We start from the raw sequence: 15,362 nt of genomic DNA, 5'->3' as shown, positions 1-15,362 counted from the left end.
AGTATGAAGAGGACGTAGGATTGGTTACGTCCCCACAAGTCACAAGACCTCCCCTATATTATAATATCACTTGAGATATCACAATACAGCTGTGCAACTTAACAACTTAAATTCTAGGGGGAGAAATATAACTCACTGAGTCATTAGTAAGGATGAGACATGGTAGCATGACTGCACATCAAATCACCTACTCCTATTTAGAAATAGAAGTCACCCTTCTATCCCTTCTAAGATAATGTAAAATTGTAAATATTTTGTCAAGATGGAAGAAAAGCACAGGCAGACCGTGAACCACATGTTGCGGAAACATCTAAAATAGTCCTGGTCAGAATTATGCCCTGTTTCTACCACTTTCTTTCTGCAAGATGACTCCCTTGGCAGACTTGTGAATGGGTTGATTCAAGCCATACCCATTTACGAGCACTAGTTGCCGGGGTGGTGATCATGACACATTCAAAGGAGAAGTATACTCTAAATTTACTGGTGGCAGCAGGATGCCCCAATGGTTTAACTCTGAGACACAGAAATGGAATTCTTCCTTTAGAACAGAATAGTAAGTACAGCCTCAGTGCACATTTTCTAGCGTCCTCTGTCATGAGATGGAAGGCAGGTTGTTCAAAGGAAGGAGATAGGTTGGGAGTGGGGTTAAGAGTCTAGTCACATTCTTGGGGCATCTGAGTGGCTCAGTCGGTTAAGCGTCCGACTCTTGGTTTTGGCTCAGGTCACGATCTGGCAATTTTGTGAGTTGAAGCCCCGTGTGGTGCTCTTCACTAGGAGCACGGATCCTGCTTGGGAATTCTCTGTCTCCCTCTCTCTGCCCCTCCCCCAATCATGGGCTGGCTTTCACTCTCACTCTCAAAAGAAATAAATAAACTTAAAAAAAAAAAAAAAGAGTCTAGTCACATTCCAGTATGGCGCTTGCCTTAGAGTCCTGTTTCTCCAAATTTGGGAAAGCTAATTTAGTGGGAACTGTAAGGGCCATAGAGCTAACTGAGCCCTGAGCAAGGTTTGCAGATTCAAAAGAGTTTAAACTTACACTCAAGGGATGTTCTGTGGGCCGTAAGATGCAGACTGGGGAGATGTGCAGTTGACTACGAACCTCAGCCTTCACCTTGCTCAGACCAGTCAATGAACCAAATGTTGGGAAACTGTCCTGCTCCTGGGAAGATCCTATATAATCACAACTCAGCGGGAGAAGTGGGTTTGCTAGGATTTCCGAGTTCCTCACATGGCCCAGCCAACGTTAGAAGCTTCTGCAGTGCTGGCCATGACAAAGCTAAGAGTCCCAATGGAAAGAAGGTGCGAGATGTCTGCTTCAGAGAATACATATCAAAAGAAGGGAAGAGCAAGAAATGGAAGCTTCTACAGAGAGCTGTGGGCAGTACAAAGATGTTTTGAGAAACTTAAAAACCACGGGATTCTATGCCTGGACTTCTGCATCAAAGTAATAGGTGTGAGTTTAATTATGACCCACTGCCTTTCTTTTTATTCCAGTATTTCTCCATTTTTCTTGACCCATTCACAAGCAATAATTAACAGTCTCATCTTCCAGCATTAGTATAACCCTTACTCCATCACTCAGGCTGAAAATCACCAATGAATATGACACATAAGTCCCTCTGGCTCCATTATCAGCACCTACATAATCTGCATTTTAAGTACTTAAATCTTTATTTGCAAGCCACACAGCTCCACCTCTCACCTGGTTACCCAAAAGGCAAAAAGTATGACAATCTACAGACATGGCATTCCAGACGTCCTGGCCTTTGAGAAATATCGAAGTAACCTTTAAGACAAACCTCCCATCTCTTTTGCATTGTTGGTGGGAATGCAAACTGGTGCAGCCACTCTGGAAAACAGCCACTCTGGAGGTTCCTCAAAAAATTAAAAATAGAACTACCCTACGACCCACCAATTGCACTACTAGGCATTTATCCACGGGATACTGGTGTGGTGTTTCGAAGGGACACATGCACCCCCACGTTTATAGCAGCACTATCAACAATAGCCAAAGTATGGAAAGAGCCCAAATACCCATCGATGGATGAATGGATAAAGAAGATGTGGTATATATATATATATATATATATATATATATATATACACACACACACACACATACATACAATGGAGTATTACTCAGCAATCAAAAAGAATGAAATCTTGCCATTTGCAACTACGTGGATGGAACTGGAGGGTATTATGCTAAGTGAAATGAGTCAGTCAGAGAAAGACAAATATCATATGACTTCACTCATATGAGGGCTTTAAGAGACAAAACAGATGAACATAAGGGAAGGGAAACAAAAATAATATAAAAACAGGGAGGGGGAGAAAACAGAAGAGACCCTTAAAGGTGGAGAACGAACAGAAGGTTGCTGGAGGGGGTGTGGGAGGGGGGATGGGCTAAATGGGCAAGGGGCACTAAGGAATCTATTCCTGAAATCATTGTTGCACTAGATGCTAACTAATTTGGATGTAAATTTAAAAAAAAATAAAACTAAAAAAAAAATTAAAAAAATAAAAAATAAAAATAAATAAATAAAAAAGACAAACCTCCCAGAACAGAATTCCTTACTTAGAAGTGAAATCATCTAAAAAGAAAAATTTATTCTACATAAATCCAATTCTAAGCGTCCAATGCGAAAGCCAGGAGCTGGGATAACTACATACCATTCCCACGGGAAAACCAGTGAGCTACAAATAACCCTTGTGAACGAATTCTCACAGCGCCCCGTCCTCCGTAGTGTACCACTGCCAAGTTCACCAGTGACGTCACTCAAGGCTTCTTCATGCAACTTCACTTCACTAGGAAGCTGCTGGGGAAAGGGTTTCCCATGACAACTGCAACAACAATCTTGGAGGGATCTCCTCTAACACCAAGAGGAGTGATCCCAAGCTAAGCCTTTTTTCTACGTCCGCTGGCAGCAACGTAAGGATCCTATCTCTACTATGCATGACTTTCTACAACTCACAAAATGGAGGGAGGAGATGAGAGATGAGAAATGAGGTCGCTTCCAGCTCAAGAAGAAGGAAAGATCTATTTTGGAGCATGAATTCTCGAAGCAATTTCACTTTCAATCCTGTGGAGTGAGTTACATGCAGGCAGAAACATCCACGCCGTTGATGGATTTCCATGGAAGCCCATTAACTAGGAGACTTTTGTGTTTTGTTGGGATCACTGTGCCTTTATAAATAGAAGCAACCAACATCAAAGACACCATGAGATTTTTCAGAAGCCTTCATTCCTAGCTTCCAGAAAGGAAAGGGCTGCAGAAACCACATTCTGGATATTCAAGCTCTAGATAACCTAGAATGATCGACCCTAGAACATTCAGCAGGAAGTAACAGCTTCCCCAAAACACACACCAAAGTTAACTTACCAAGTTACAGATCATGCTCTGGTCTGTCTGCATGGTGAACAATGAAGTGTCCTGGGGCTGAAATTGGGGAGAAAATAAAAGATGAAAAATTATGAAGGTTCCAGCTAACTTGCTAAAAAAAAAAAAAAAAAAAAAGACAAAGATATCATTTAAATTAGCTTCCATCAATTGTGTCCATAAACATAAAGTTTTTTAACAGTCTCCTTTTATTTTAAATCAGAAGAGCAGGTAATGCGAAAGTAATTTTAACAGTAGATGTTCTAAACATAGATGTCATAAATGTAGGTTAGCATGATACTATATAATAATATAGAATCATTTAAAAGCGGGCAGTGATTTCAGGGACATTTCTGTTCTGCAGCTTATCTTCTGGACATCTACACTGAATTAGAATTTAACAACTCGAAGGGGCGCTCGGGTGGCTCAGTCAGTTGAGTATCCAACTTCAACTCAGGTCGTCATCTAGCCACACAGCGGGCTCGCTGCTGTCAGCACCGAAGCTTTCAGCGCAGAGTCTGTCCCCCTCTCTCTCTGACCCTCCCCCGCTCATGCTCGCTCTCTTAAAAATAAATAAAACACTAAAAAGGGAGGGAAAAAAAAGAGTTCAGTCGCTCTAAGCTATATGTTCACACTTTTTTAAATGTTGGAAATTCAATCTTACACTGTTACCTAAGTATGGCCTCTATGGGCTAATATTGAACCAAAACTTAAACATTTTATACCATGTATTCATTGACCTAAAAAATCAAGCTGGAATAAATCTAAGGGAACAGTGATCTCTAAGACAATATTCACCTCTCCTTATGCTGGTAGCCAGGTTTATAACCAGCAGATGGAAGACTGGAAAAGTCTTTCCTGGTTAATCTGACCAGTTGAAGACAAAAAAAAGTACCTACAGAAAAGGTTCCCAACAGAAAAGCTGAGACAGTGACACTTGGTTAAAGATGTCGAATCGAGGCAGTTACCTCTGTTACCTCCAGAATGCAAACTAAACCATAAAGGGAATTTCATAAAGTAAATTTAAAAAGGCATAAATCCCTGAGCATAAAAACATGAGAAGAAAGATAAGAGCAACAAAATTTTGAAACTGAAAAGCAGACAAATGGACAAGTAAGTTGGCAGACCCAGAAAAAAATCTGTATCCTAAGGTGATGAAAGAAATGCCAAAAAAGCAACCTGGTTTATTACTCAGAATTCCTAAAGGATCAAGAATTAGAGACACGGGGCAGGGGAGGGGGCACCTGGGTGGCTCAGTCAGTTAAGCCTCCGACTTCGGCTCAGGTCAAGATCTCTCATTTCATGACATTTCGTGGGGCTCTGTGCTGACAGCTCAGAGCCTGGAGCCTGATTTGGATTCTGTATCTCCTTCTCCCTCTGTCCCTCCCCATTCTTGCTCCGTCTGTCTGTCTGCCTATCTCTCTCTCTCAGAAATAAATGAACATTAAAAATTTTTTTACAAAAGATTTAGAAGTGTGGGTACCAAGGGAAATAGAAGCTGGGTGGTGCTAAAGGTGGGGAACTGGCTGGAAGTCTACTAAAAAGTGACTGGACCTCAAGATCCTTTCATCGATCTGCAAACCAAGTGATATCCCTTCACTCCAATACAAGACTTGACATTTTTGCAGAGGCTGAAACAGAGGGTCTCTGGACTAGGGAACACACAGACAACTTAGGAATAATAAATACTGAGAGCGGGGACTCCACTCCCCACCCCCAACTTCTTTCCCAGTCACCTCCCATTATACCCGCCAGACATGAGACAGAGAGCTGGAAGTTTAACCAGCCCAAGAAAAATAAATGCCTGAAGAATTTCACATCAGGGGCTCCTCAACAGGAAAAATGAGCCAGAAAGTTCCAGAACAACACCTATAGTCAGAGAACTCTACCTACCGGTACAAGTTCCCTGACAGCTTTTTACTATCTCACTCTTAAATGGGAGTAGACAGCCAAGATCACCAGACATTTAGGAAAAGTCTCACATATTAAAGGAAAAAACTGAATAGTTAAAAAAAAAAAGCAAATGGAAGAAATAAAGACTTTGCAGGTGGGAAAAAAACCTTCAAAAATGATCATGTTTATTAATAGTTTCAGAGATATAATAGAAGTGTATTCATGACATAAGAGGATGATGCTATTAAAAAGCAAATATTCAGTAAATGAAAGAGTTCTTGGAAACTTAAAAAAAAGAGTAAAAAAAACCTGTTAAAAGAGCTGGAAAGAAGAGAACGATGATCAACAAAAAGAAACAGCAAAGAAAACAATGATTAGAAGACTAGGTGAGGAACATATGGAAAAGAGAATACGACAGAATGAGAGAAAAACCAAAACAGAAGAAAAACTATGAGGAAGGTAAAAAAAAAATCTCCAATTAAAAACAGACATAGATTTTTAGATTAATAGGGCCTTAGTAAAATGCATGAAAATAGACTGAGACCACAGAATATCACTGTAAAATTTCAGAAAAGTGGGGTAAAAAAGAGATGCTACAAACTTCCAGAGAGAAAGAGTGGTATCGAAGGGGGCAGAAAGAGAAAGAAAGAGGGAGAGAGAGAGAGAGAGAGAGAGAGAGAGAGAGAGAGAGAGAGAGAGATTGGAGTTTTCTTAAAAATACCAAAAATCAAAATAACAATATAATGATTCAACACTTCTAGACATCACCCCACCCCCCCCCCACCCCCCCCCCCCCCCCCCCCCCCCCGCTCTCACCACAAACAGGTGCACTCCTTAATTCCCATCACCTGTTGCCCCCATCCCCCTGTCCACCTCCCCTCTGGTAAGGATCAGTGCGTTCTCTACAGTTAAGAGTCTGATTCTTGGTTTGTCTTTCTCTTTCTCTTTTTTAATTCTTTTGCTCATTTGTTTTAGTTCTTAAATTCCACATATGAGGGAAATCATATGGTATCTGCCTTTCTCTGGCCGCCTTATTTCACTTTTGCAAATGGCCAAGATTTCATTCTTTTTTATGGCTCGGAAATATCCCATTGTAAATACACAGACCACCTCTATCTGTTCATGTGAAACTAACATAAGACTGTATGTTTACTAAATTGGAATTAAAATAAAACCTAGGACTAATACCAATCATTTCCCAATAGTTTTTAATGGTTTAGTCTCTACACAAATACAAATTGCCTGCAAATTGAAATTAAAGTTCTGAAATAAGCTACAGAATTTCTAGTAGTAGATGAAAATGATGTTGGCGAACTATTACAGTATTGCACAATTAATGGTGATGCCCAATTAAAGACCAGCCAATACATGAACGGGTCAATACAAGGAGAACAACATAATAGATACTTGGAAGGAGAATACAATTTAAATAACTATTCAACACTTGATCTTAGCCAAAAGGCTGAGAAGCTATAAATAACTAAGATTAAGAAAGGCCCCTAGGTGGGGCACCTGGGGGTCTCAGTTGGTTAGGCAACCGACTTCGGCTCAGGTCGTGATCTCGCAGTTTGTGAGTTCCAGCCCCGCATCGGGCTCTGTGCTGACAGCTCAGAGCTTGGAGCCTGCTTCAGATTCTGTGTCTGCCCCTGTCTCTGCCCCCTCCCCTGCTCACACTCTGTGTCTCTCTGCCTCTCAATAATAAATAAACGTCAAAAAAAATTATAAAAAAGAAAGGCCCCTGGGAAAACTGACAAAATCCTCAAATATTAATTAAAAATTTATTTTTTTAATTTTTAAAGAATATTTATTTTTGAGAGAGAGCAAGCAAACGAGCAGGGGAGGGGCAGAGAGAGAGGGAGACACAGAATCTGAAGGAGGCTCCAGGCTCTGAGCTGTCGGCACAGAGTCCGATGCGGGGCTCGAACTCACAAACCATGAGATCATCACCTGAGCCCAAGTAGGACGCTTAACCCGACTAAGCCACCCAGGAGCCCCTTAAAATCTATTCTTGAGGGAAATAAAAAGACTCTATGATCTCGCTATAAAAGTCAAACATGAAGTAAAGTTTCTGTTTGTGAAATAGTTCTGTCAGAAAATTGTTTATTCTAAAAATTAGCATGGAGTTGTCATGATAATTTTACTAAATCTAAGATAAATTTTTTTAAAAAAGAATCAAAACAACAGTCTCTCAGTGGCAATACTAGGAGGTAGAGAAAATGGAGGAATGACTTCAAAATTCTAAGGGAAAATATCATATCCTAATGAAATATCCAATCTTACAGACCATTTTGTACATAGATACAGACATTTTCAGATGTATAAGGTCACCAATACATATTTCTCATGCATACTTTTCTTAGAAAGCCTACTGGAGGATGTGCTTTAATTTGTGGATAAGGACATGTTCTAGTATGTGGGATTAAACCACAAAGGAGGCAGACTGGTGTCCAGAAAGAGAGGCCTGACATAAGAAAGAGGTGAAGGCCAGTCCCAGGTCAGACATACCAGAAGAGCCTGGGGAACAGCTGGGGAAGCAGGTGTAGCCAGAGAGAACCCAGTTCAGAGGGAGCAGTCCAGAAAGAGAGACGAGCAAATTCTTCAGGAAGATGAAACTGACTGAATGCTTAATGTTTGCCAACAAAAAAGGAGGGGAGATTCACAGAATTACAGAGTACGGGACTGAATTAGTGAGATGTACCTAAAAAACTAAGCAAACGAACCAACAAGCAAACAAGTAAGAGCCTGCAATTATTTCCTCAAAGGAGAACAAAAGGTTGGCATAAAAGTAAACGAAAACTTCATGGCTGGGGCGCTGACAGCATTTATATCATTGTACTATTACTATTACCAGAGATTGGCTGGATGGCTTTGGTGGGACCTTAGCAGGGAGAGGGCAGGAAGGAGAAGGAGGGGTGAGCCATGGGGGCGGGGGGTTATCTGCAGGCATGTTATGTCCGCACCTTCCAGAGAGGAGTCGATAGATAACAGAAGATAGATAATGATTTAGGAACCACAAAGTAGCATTATAAGAAAGTTATGTGCACACGTGTGGCTGAGATCAGAGAACCTGGTAAAAGGAGTTGAAGTATTTACCTCTGAGAAATCATCAGAAATGGAGGAGGTGTGTGATGGTCTGAACTTTCTATATAAAACGCTATTATACAATTTTGTTGCTCTTTAAATGATGTGCATTTATAACTGCTCAGCACACAAATTAAAAAAAAAAAAAAAAAAGAAATGAATAACAATTCTCCTGACCTGACCTTTTAAAGAGTTTCAGGCAGACGGAAGAGATGCATTATCATCTCCCTTAGTGTTTGTGTGTACCTGCATTGGGATGTGGGTCTGAGTGGAACTTTCTCATTTCACAGGTAAGGCTGTGTATGATTCTGCGTAAGGAGGCTCCTAAAAACCATTTCTGTTTTCTGAAGACCCATCCCATTAGTTCAAAACAATCCTCTCTCTTCTTTTCCGACAGCTGAATCTAGTGGATCTCTCGGATCAGGACAACCTCTAATTTCTAGTAGAGGAATCGGCGTAATTCCGTGGTTGGCTAACAACGTCAGTAGCTAGGACAGTCAGGAGGTACTTAGTATGTGCCGGGCTACCGGGCAAAGTGTGCTGGTTGCGTATTTCACGGACTCTTCACCACAACCCTACGATACTGCCACCATTGCTGCTTCCGTTACCAAACTTGCAAGTGACAGGGTCAAGTACTGCCCCGACGTGCTTAAACGTTATGTTACTCAAGTGACACCGAGGCCACTCATTCTCAACAGATGGGTTGTGCAAGCAAACCGATCTCTTACCTGGGTGAATCCATTAAATGTACCACCGGAAGCCTAAACAGAAAGGGAAATCAAAGTACGTTACTTTGTATCAGTTTTGTGAGATCAGCAAATGTCCGTCAGACAAGTTGGAAAGTAAAGACCACCACACATTTTAAAATAATACAAAAGGCTGCTGTGCATCAGAGTGTTTAGGAAATGCAAAGGGCCAAAGTGTATTATTTTAAATAGGCTGACCAAAAAAAAAAAAAAAAAAAAAAAAAAAAAGATCGTTCTTACAATTATTGCTGGTGTATGGCTCAGTGTTAACCAAAGCCCACTTTCTCAGTAATGAGAAGATGATTCCAGAGGAAAGTCAGTGAGCTTCTTTTTTAGGCCACTGATAGAATCCATCTACATTCTTAGGACTTCTCTAATACATCATTTGAATGAATGGCTTTTGGGAGATTCTATAGTTTCTGGGGGCCCTGGGTGGAAACACTGCATGTGTTCTTGCTGGAGTAGAATCATTTTAGGAATAGTAAATTAGTCTGTTCTACATATTTGTAGCAGTTGAACAGTAAAAAGGAAAGTGGAATAAGCACAATAAATGGGATGGTACATAGACTCATTAGTTCCCAACACAACCATTCTGCTTTTTGTAATTTTTTTTTTTTGGTCAACCTATTTGTGTTTGGTTTGCACAGATTTCAAGGAGATGAGGCAGGCGTCAGAGAAGACAGTGATGGAGAATGAAATAGGTGGGAAACATTAGGAAAAACAGAACCTACAGAAGTCTTTGGCTAGTCTATACTACATACTAGGGTAAGTACCTCTTCTTTATCAGGCTCTATTTCTTGGTACAACAATCCATATCTCTGGTTAGCAATTTCATCTTCGGATAAATCTGAGTTGCTGATGTCACTGTCTTGGGGACTAGCGGGACTGTCGGTGCTAGCATTGTGGAAGGTTCCCAGAACCAACGGTCTAGCCGTGTCTCGCCTTTGTTCCCAGCACTTAGCAATGGCGTGTCCCCCAACGACATCTGCCAGTGAGTCCACCTCCAGCCCTCTCTTGCCTTCAATTGTATCTAAATGTTCCCAGGAATTATCTAAGCCTCCCACATCTCTGATAGGCCAGTGGTTAATGGAATCGAACCAATTGGCAAAGCCACTTGCTTGGCCATCTGGTATACCAGAGAATTCCAATACATCCACATTATTCACTGCTGAATCCAAGCGTGGCTGCCAGATTTGACCTGGATCTGTTGCCCAAGAGTCTGTTTTCACAATACTTGGTAAGTTAATGATAGGACTACAGTTCCCAGTCACTGTACTTTCAGACCCCTCTATTAATGAGAACTCTGCCTTACACAAACACCAATCTCTTCGGTTTGCATTAGCTCCCAGAGAATAATTAAGGTCTGTCCTAGACTGAGCTGCCACTTCATGGTTTACTGAGGAAACAACAGCCTGATGTTCATCCCTGCCAACCCCAGGAGTAGGTAACACAGCCTCCTGCTGAATTTCTTCTGCATCTGCACTGCCTCGTCCTGAGTGATGTATTACACCGTGGTTAGGAGGACCTATTGAATTTTTCCTTATGTCTCTTCTAGCTAAATCCCATCCCTCAGGACTGGCATTTTCAATATTAGATACAGAATCAGTCTGGAGACGCAGATTTAAGACATCTGCGTGATGGGCAGGGTTAGCTCCAGAGCCTTCTATAATTTCACAATTATTGATTACTACTGGACGCCCCTCATCTAGCCCTTGGTTTTGGTCACCAAATTCAGCGGCCGTAGCTACTCTTTCCAGGTCTTTTTCTAACACATCAGTTGTATCAGAATTCTTTGCACTGGCCTTTTCACTTTCCCGACAACTAGCTCTTAGATCGATGCTCACTTCCTCTTTACTGATTTCTAAGGTCTCCTGGTCTGGCTTTCCTGTTGTCTCAAGGAGATCTACTAGCCTGTTTCCTGCACTTTCCCGTGCTTTCTCTTCAAATTCCTCTGTACCTTCTAGGGCCTTGAGATCAATAGGTCCAGTGTCTACCTTTTCATATGTCTCCACACCTGCCCACAGAGAATCTTCGATCTTCTGTTTCTCTTCCTCTTCTTCTGACTGTTCAACATCTTCTGGACTTTCTTCGACCGGGCCACCAGTTTCTGTGGCTGCCATCTCTGAGTCAGATAAGTCATGAGGCCGCTCCATCTCCATATAAGCAGCTGTGGCAAATTCAGCCTCAGGCATGGGCTTTGGGTACAGCTGTTCACTTCCACCCGGAGGGGCCGGCCCCACGACAAGCTCGCCCTGGTCAGCTACAGTGTGCCAGTCAGCGGAAGGAAGCATCCCAGTGGACAATCTCATGTCCTGCTCTGCTTCAGAGAGACATGAAGAGTCTTCCTGAGACCCACCTTGGGTAATTTCCTGGCTGACACTCTCTGTGCTAGCATCAGGGCCCCAAATAAATGCACCTAGGTCAATTTGAGATCTTTGAATTTCTTCGGCCAACCCACTGTCTGGAGTTTCCTCCATGATCAGGTTACACAGGGAAAGGCTTTTTGAAGAGTCAGTCTTTAGAGTATGCAGAATAGCAAAGGAAAAAAACAAACAAACAAACAAACATAAGATAAAATAGACCATGGCAGGATTTGATGAGAAATGCAAAGCTCTTCAGTAGGGTAGCGCCAGTTAAACAAAAGTAGAGAGTATTTCAATTAAAATTAAAATTAAATGGTTAAGGTTAAATCTGCAACTAGCAATGCCATGGAGGAAAAAAACAAGCTCATTCTAGATAATATCCACATATACAAGGCATATTAAATATAAAAAGAAATCCAGAATATCCTGGATATTTACCTACCGGCTGTACCAAATCAGTGCTTGTCTGCATGAGTAAAAAGAATAATAATAATCAGTAGTAATAATAGTAATAAGGCAAAAGAAGAAAATTCCCTAGAGCCTTAACATCCCATGCTGTCCAGAGTCAACATTCTCCTGAAAGCTGTGGCTTTTACTGGTTTGAGATCAACTTTTATAATTTGTTTTGTGCTAGGGGTGAGTTTTGTTGCAATACTGTTTACGATGACACAGTTGAAACCTGAAGAAAGCCTCTGTCATTTTCTAGTCGGCAAGGAGGCCTCGTGGGTATTACAGGACTTCTGCTTTAGCAAAACTCTGAACTGCGAAGTTTTCAAATAAAGAAGCAAACTCAAGAACACGAGAATAAGATCAAGCTCTAGCACCCACAAGAGTACACGCATCACACGCTTGGTCACAGTACCAGAACAGATCTTCCCCCAAACTTCCCCCACACTGGGTTCTGCCTCTGAGGCAGGGGGAAGATGGTCTGGTACTAACCGCTCTGACTGTCTGGGCGATTGTCCTCATGTCCTCCCCGCCCCCACCCGCGAACTAGAAGCCTGGTCTGCACACAGACGACACTAAGGGGTTGAGGGGAGCAAGGAATGCCAGCAATTATGGCCAGGGAGCTACTGTTCTGCAGTGTCGCCATCACCATCTTTCTTTTTTTTTAATTTAAAAAAATTTTGAGAGAGAGAGAGCACGCACGCAAACAGGGGAGGAGCAGAGAGAGGAGGAGACACAGAATCCGAAGCAGGCTCCAGGCTCTGAGCTGTCAGCACAGAGCCCGACATGGGGCTCGAACTCACGAGCTGTGAGATCATGACCTGAGCTGAAGTCGGACACTCAACTGACTGAGCCTCCCAGGCACCCCGGTCATCACTACTTTTCTTAGCAGGTTTATCCTCTGAAATAATCAGTGCTCCCCCTAGATGATACCTTCACCCTCACCACACCCTTCCTGGCGAGGAAGGAAAAATGTATTATAACTCCAACTGAAGATGTGAAATACTGGAACAGTAAAACATGGGCACTGTCCTCTTGATCTTCAAGAAAATCACCATGGAGTTGTGGCTAGAATTCAAATGTCCTGAACGGCAGTGCACATATCCCTTTTTGTGATTACATGAGCAAAGCCAGCTCACTATAAAAGATGTTTTCAGTCAACATTTTTTAGCTCTTCTCTTGAGAGCTTTCCAGGATGCTTTAAGGATCCTAAGTAGGGCAGTATAAACCCACTCCTGTGGAAGGGAAGGGGGCAGTCAACCTTCTGTCTTAGGGGAAGAGAGTAGCAATGTCACTTCAGAAGACCAGACCCATGAACACCAAGATCTAGCAAACTTTCCTACCACTGTCTCACTAAAAAAGAAGAAAAACACACCAGGCACCTGGGTGGCTCAGTCGGTTAGGGTGTCCGACTTTAGCTCAGGTCATCATGATCTCCCAGTTCAGAGTTCAAGCCCCACGTCAGGCTCTGTGCTGACAGCTCAGAGTCTGCAGCCTGCTTCAGATTCTTTGTTTCCCTCTCCCTCTCTCTCTCTCTCTCTGCCCCTCCCCTGCTCACACTCTGTCTCTCTCTCTCTCTCTCTCAAAAATAAACTTTAAAAACATAAAAAAGAAGAAAAACACGAAACCCAAGTTGAGTTCTGAAGACCATGTGACCAGAACTTTTCCAATATAGGGCAGACAAAGGCCTTATTCCTCAGGGATACCAGGCTTCATGTGAGTATGGCCACCCTCCTAATTCCCCGCCACCCTCCTAATTCCCCAGCACAGATGCCGCCACCACAAAGTTCCATTTGTGTCTTTTTTCCCAACTCTAACTTCTGGAAGTGCCCCTCTTTGCCCATCAGATTAGCTGAATACATACCATTACCAGTAATAGCTACCTTTTATTGCTATGGACCAGATGTGGGGCTAAACACTATAAATATCAACTACTTAATCCTCACGTGGCCCTCTGAGGTAGATGACATTGCCCTTATTTTAGCCAGGAGAAAAAATGAGGCCGAGAGAAATTCATAAGTCGCCCAAAGTCATATTGCTGTAAGAGTTAGAGTCTTGATTCAAATCCAGGGCCGTCTGGCTCTAAAGCCCAAGATCTTGTTGACGAAGCTTCATTATTACTGAAAATAATAGTGAGAAACTGGGTCCCGGTGCAGAGTAGCGTGTCCCTTACGTTTGCTCAGCCACATTTTCTTTTATTCTACTTAAAAGCAATAAAAAAGGAGCACGTCCTCAACCGCAACATTTCCTGTGGCCAATAACCACGGGGAAAAGCATAAAAAGGCATAACACCACAGATTCTTGCTTATCTTGGAGTCTGGAACAATGACACTCTTTTCCAAGCCACTGTTTCTAGGTGCTGGTAATGCTTGGAACCACCAGGGAGCTGATTATGGTTCTAGGGGGCTACATTATCATTAAAAAATGTCTAGGTCTTCAGGGCCCCTGGGGGGCTCAGTTGGTTGAATGTCTGATTCTTGATTTGGGTTCAGGTCATGATCTCAGGCTTCGTGAGACAGAGCCCCACGTCGGCTCTGCACGGACAGTGTGGAGCCTGCTTGGGATTCTCTCTCCTCTTCGCTACCCCTCTCCTGCTTGTGTTCTCCCTCTCTCTCTCAAAATAAAAAAATAAACTTAAAAAAAATGTTAGGTCTTCTTCTCATCACAGATGAATTAAAATATAATAAGGTTTCCAAATTTCTAGGGCTCCAGATACATCAAAATATGAGCTCTCCGTACTCTTACCGTCCATAGGTCCCAGGGCAATGTCTGAAAGCAAACAAACAAAAATGTGGTTAGTATACAAATCCCAAACATGTAAAAAAAATACTGACGTGATGGAAGTTCTGAAAATAAAACATTTTTGAAATATTTAGTACAGCACTGTTCAACAGAACTTGCTTTGGTGATGACAGTGTTCCATATCTGCGCTGTCCAAGGTGGTAGCCACCAGTCACAGGTAGCTATTAAGCGCTTGAGAGGTGCTAGTGTAAGAGAACCGAAATTTAAAATTTATATACTTTGATTGTATTTAAATTGGAATAGTCAAACGTGCCTTGTGGCTACTATAATAAACCACAGGAGACCAGTCAATCTGCTTTTCACTGTAGGAGTAAAAACTGTATCTGAAACATGATGAATGTGTTTACTTCACACACACACACACACACACACACACACACACACACACACACACTTAAAATGAAGTACAAGGTGTCCAGATTTTAGTTTCTCACATCTTTGAGGAAATACAGATCTAATCATTGCTACTGCTTCCTCTCCCCCCACCCTCCAAATTCAAGAGGATGAATTATGACCAGTTTGATGGTCAATGAACCCCAGAAAGGTAGCTCTTCAATATGCTGAATTAGATGATAACACAGCTCAATTAATAATCATGCAAATCAGCAGGGTGCCCGCTAAGACATAATGGATGAATATGCTTACTACTG

At 42.1% G+C, this 15,362-nt stretch overlaps 1 protein-coding gene across 4 annotated transcripts in view; it reads right to left on the bottom strand.

Moving 5' to 3' along the window:
* AMPH (amphiphysin) overlaps window positions 1-15,362 on the bottom strand; it is a 248,447-nt gene that overhangs the window by 33,514 nt on the left and 199,571 nt on the right. For 2 of the 4 annotated variants that reach the window (XM_019451112.2, XM_053898535.1), the window contains exons 13-17: window positions 14,656-14,679; window positions 11,906-11,929; window positions 11,095-11,616; window positions 9,083-9,115; window positions 3,384-3,440 (exon numbers count right to left, since the gene is read on the bottom strand). In XM_019451112.2, the coding sequence (XP_019306657.2) occupies window positions 3,384-3,440; window positions 9,083-9,115; window positions 11,095-11,616; window positions 11,906-11,929; window positions 14,656-14,679 (660 nt within the window). The remainder of the gene's footprint in view (window positions 1-3,383; window positions 3,441-9,082; window positions 9,116-11,094; window positions 11,617-11,905; window positions 11,930-14,655; window positions 14,680-15,362) is intronic. The other 2 variants (XM_019451116.2, XM_019451118.2) reach the window with 1 other exon arrangement.

This window comes from Panthera pardus, unplaced genomic scaffold (assembly GCF_024362965.1).
Source record: "Panthera pardus isolate Hobbes unplaced genomic scaffold, ASM2436296v1 HiC_scaffold_8, whole genome shotgun sequence".
NCBI lineage: Eukaryota > Metazoa > Chordata > Mammalia > Carnivora > Felidae > Panthera > Panthera pardus.
The sequence above is the reverse complement of the archived record's forward strand: the minus strand, read 5'-3'. Positions and strand labels throughout refer to the sequence as shown.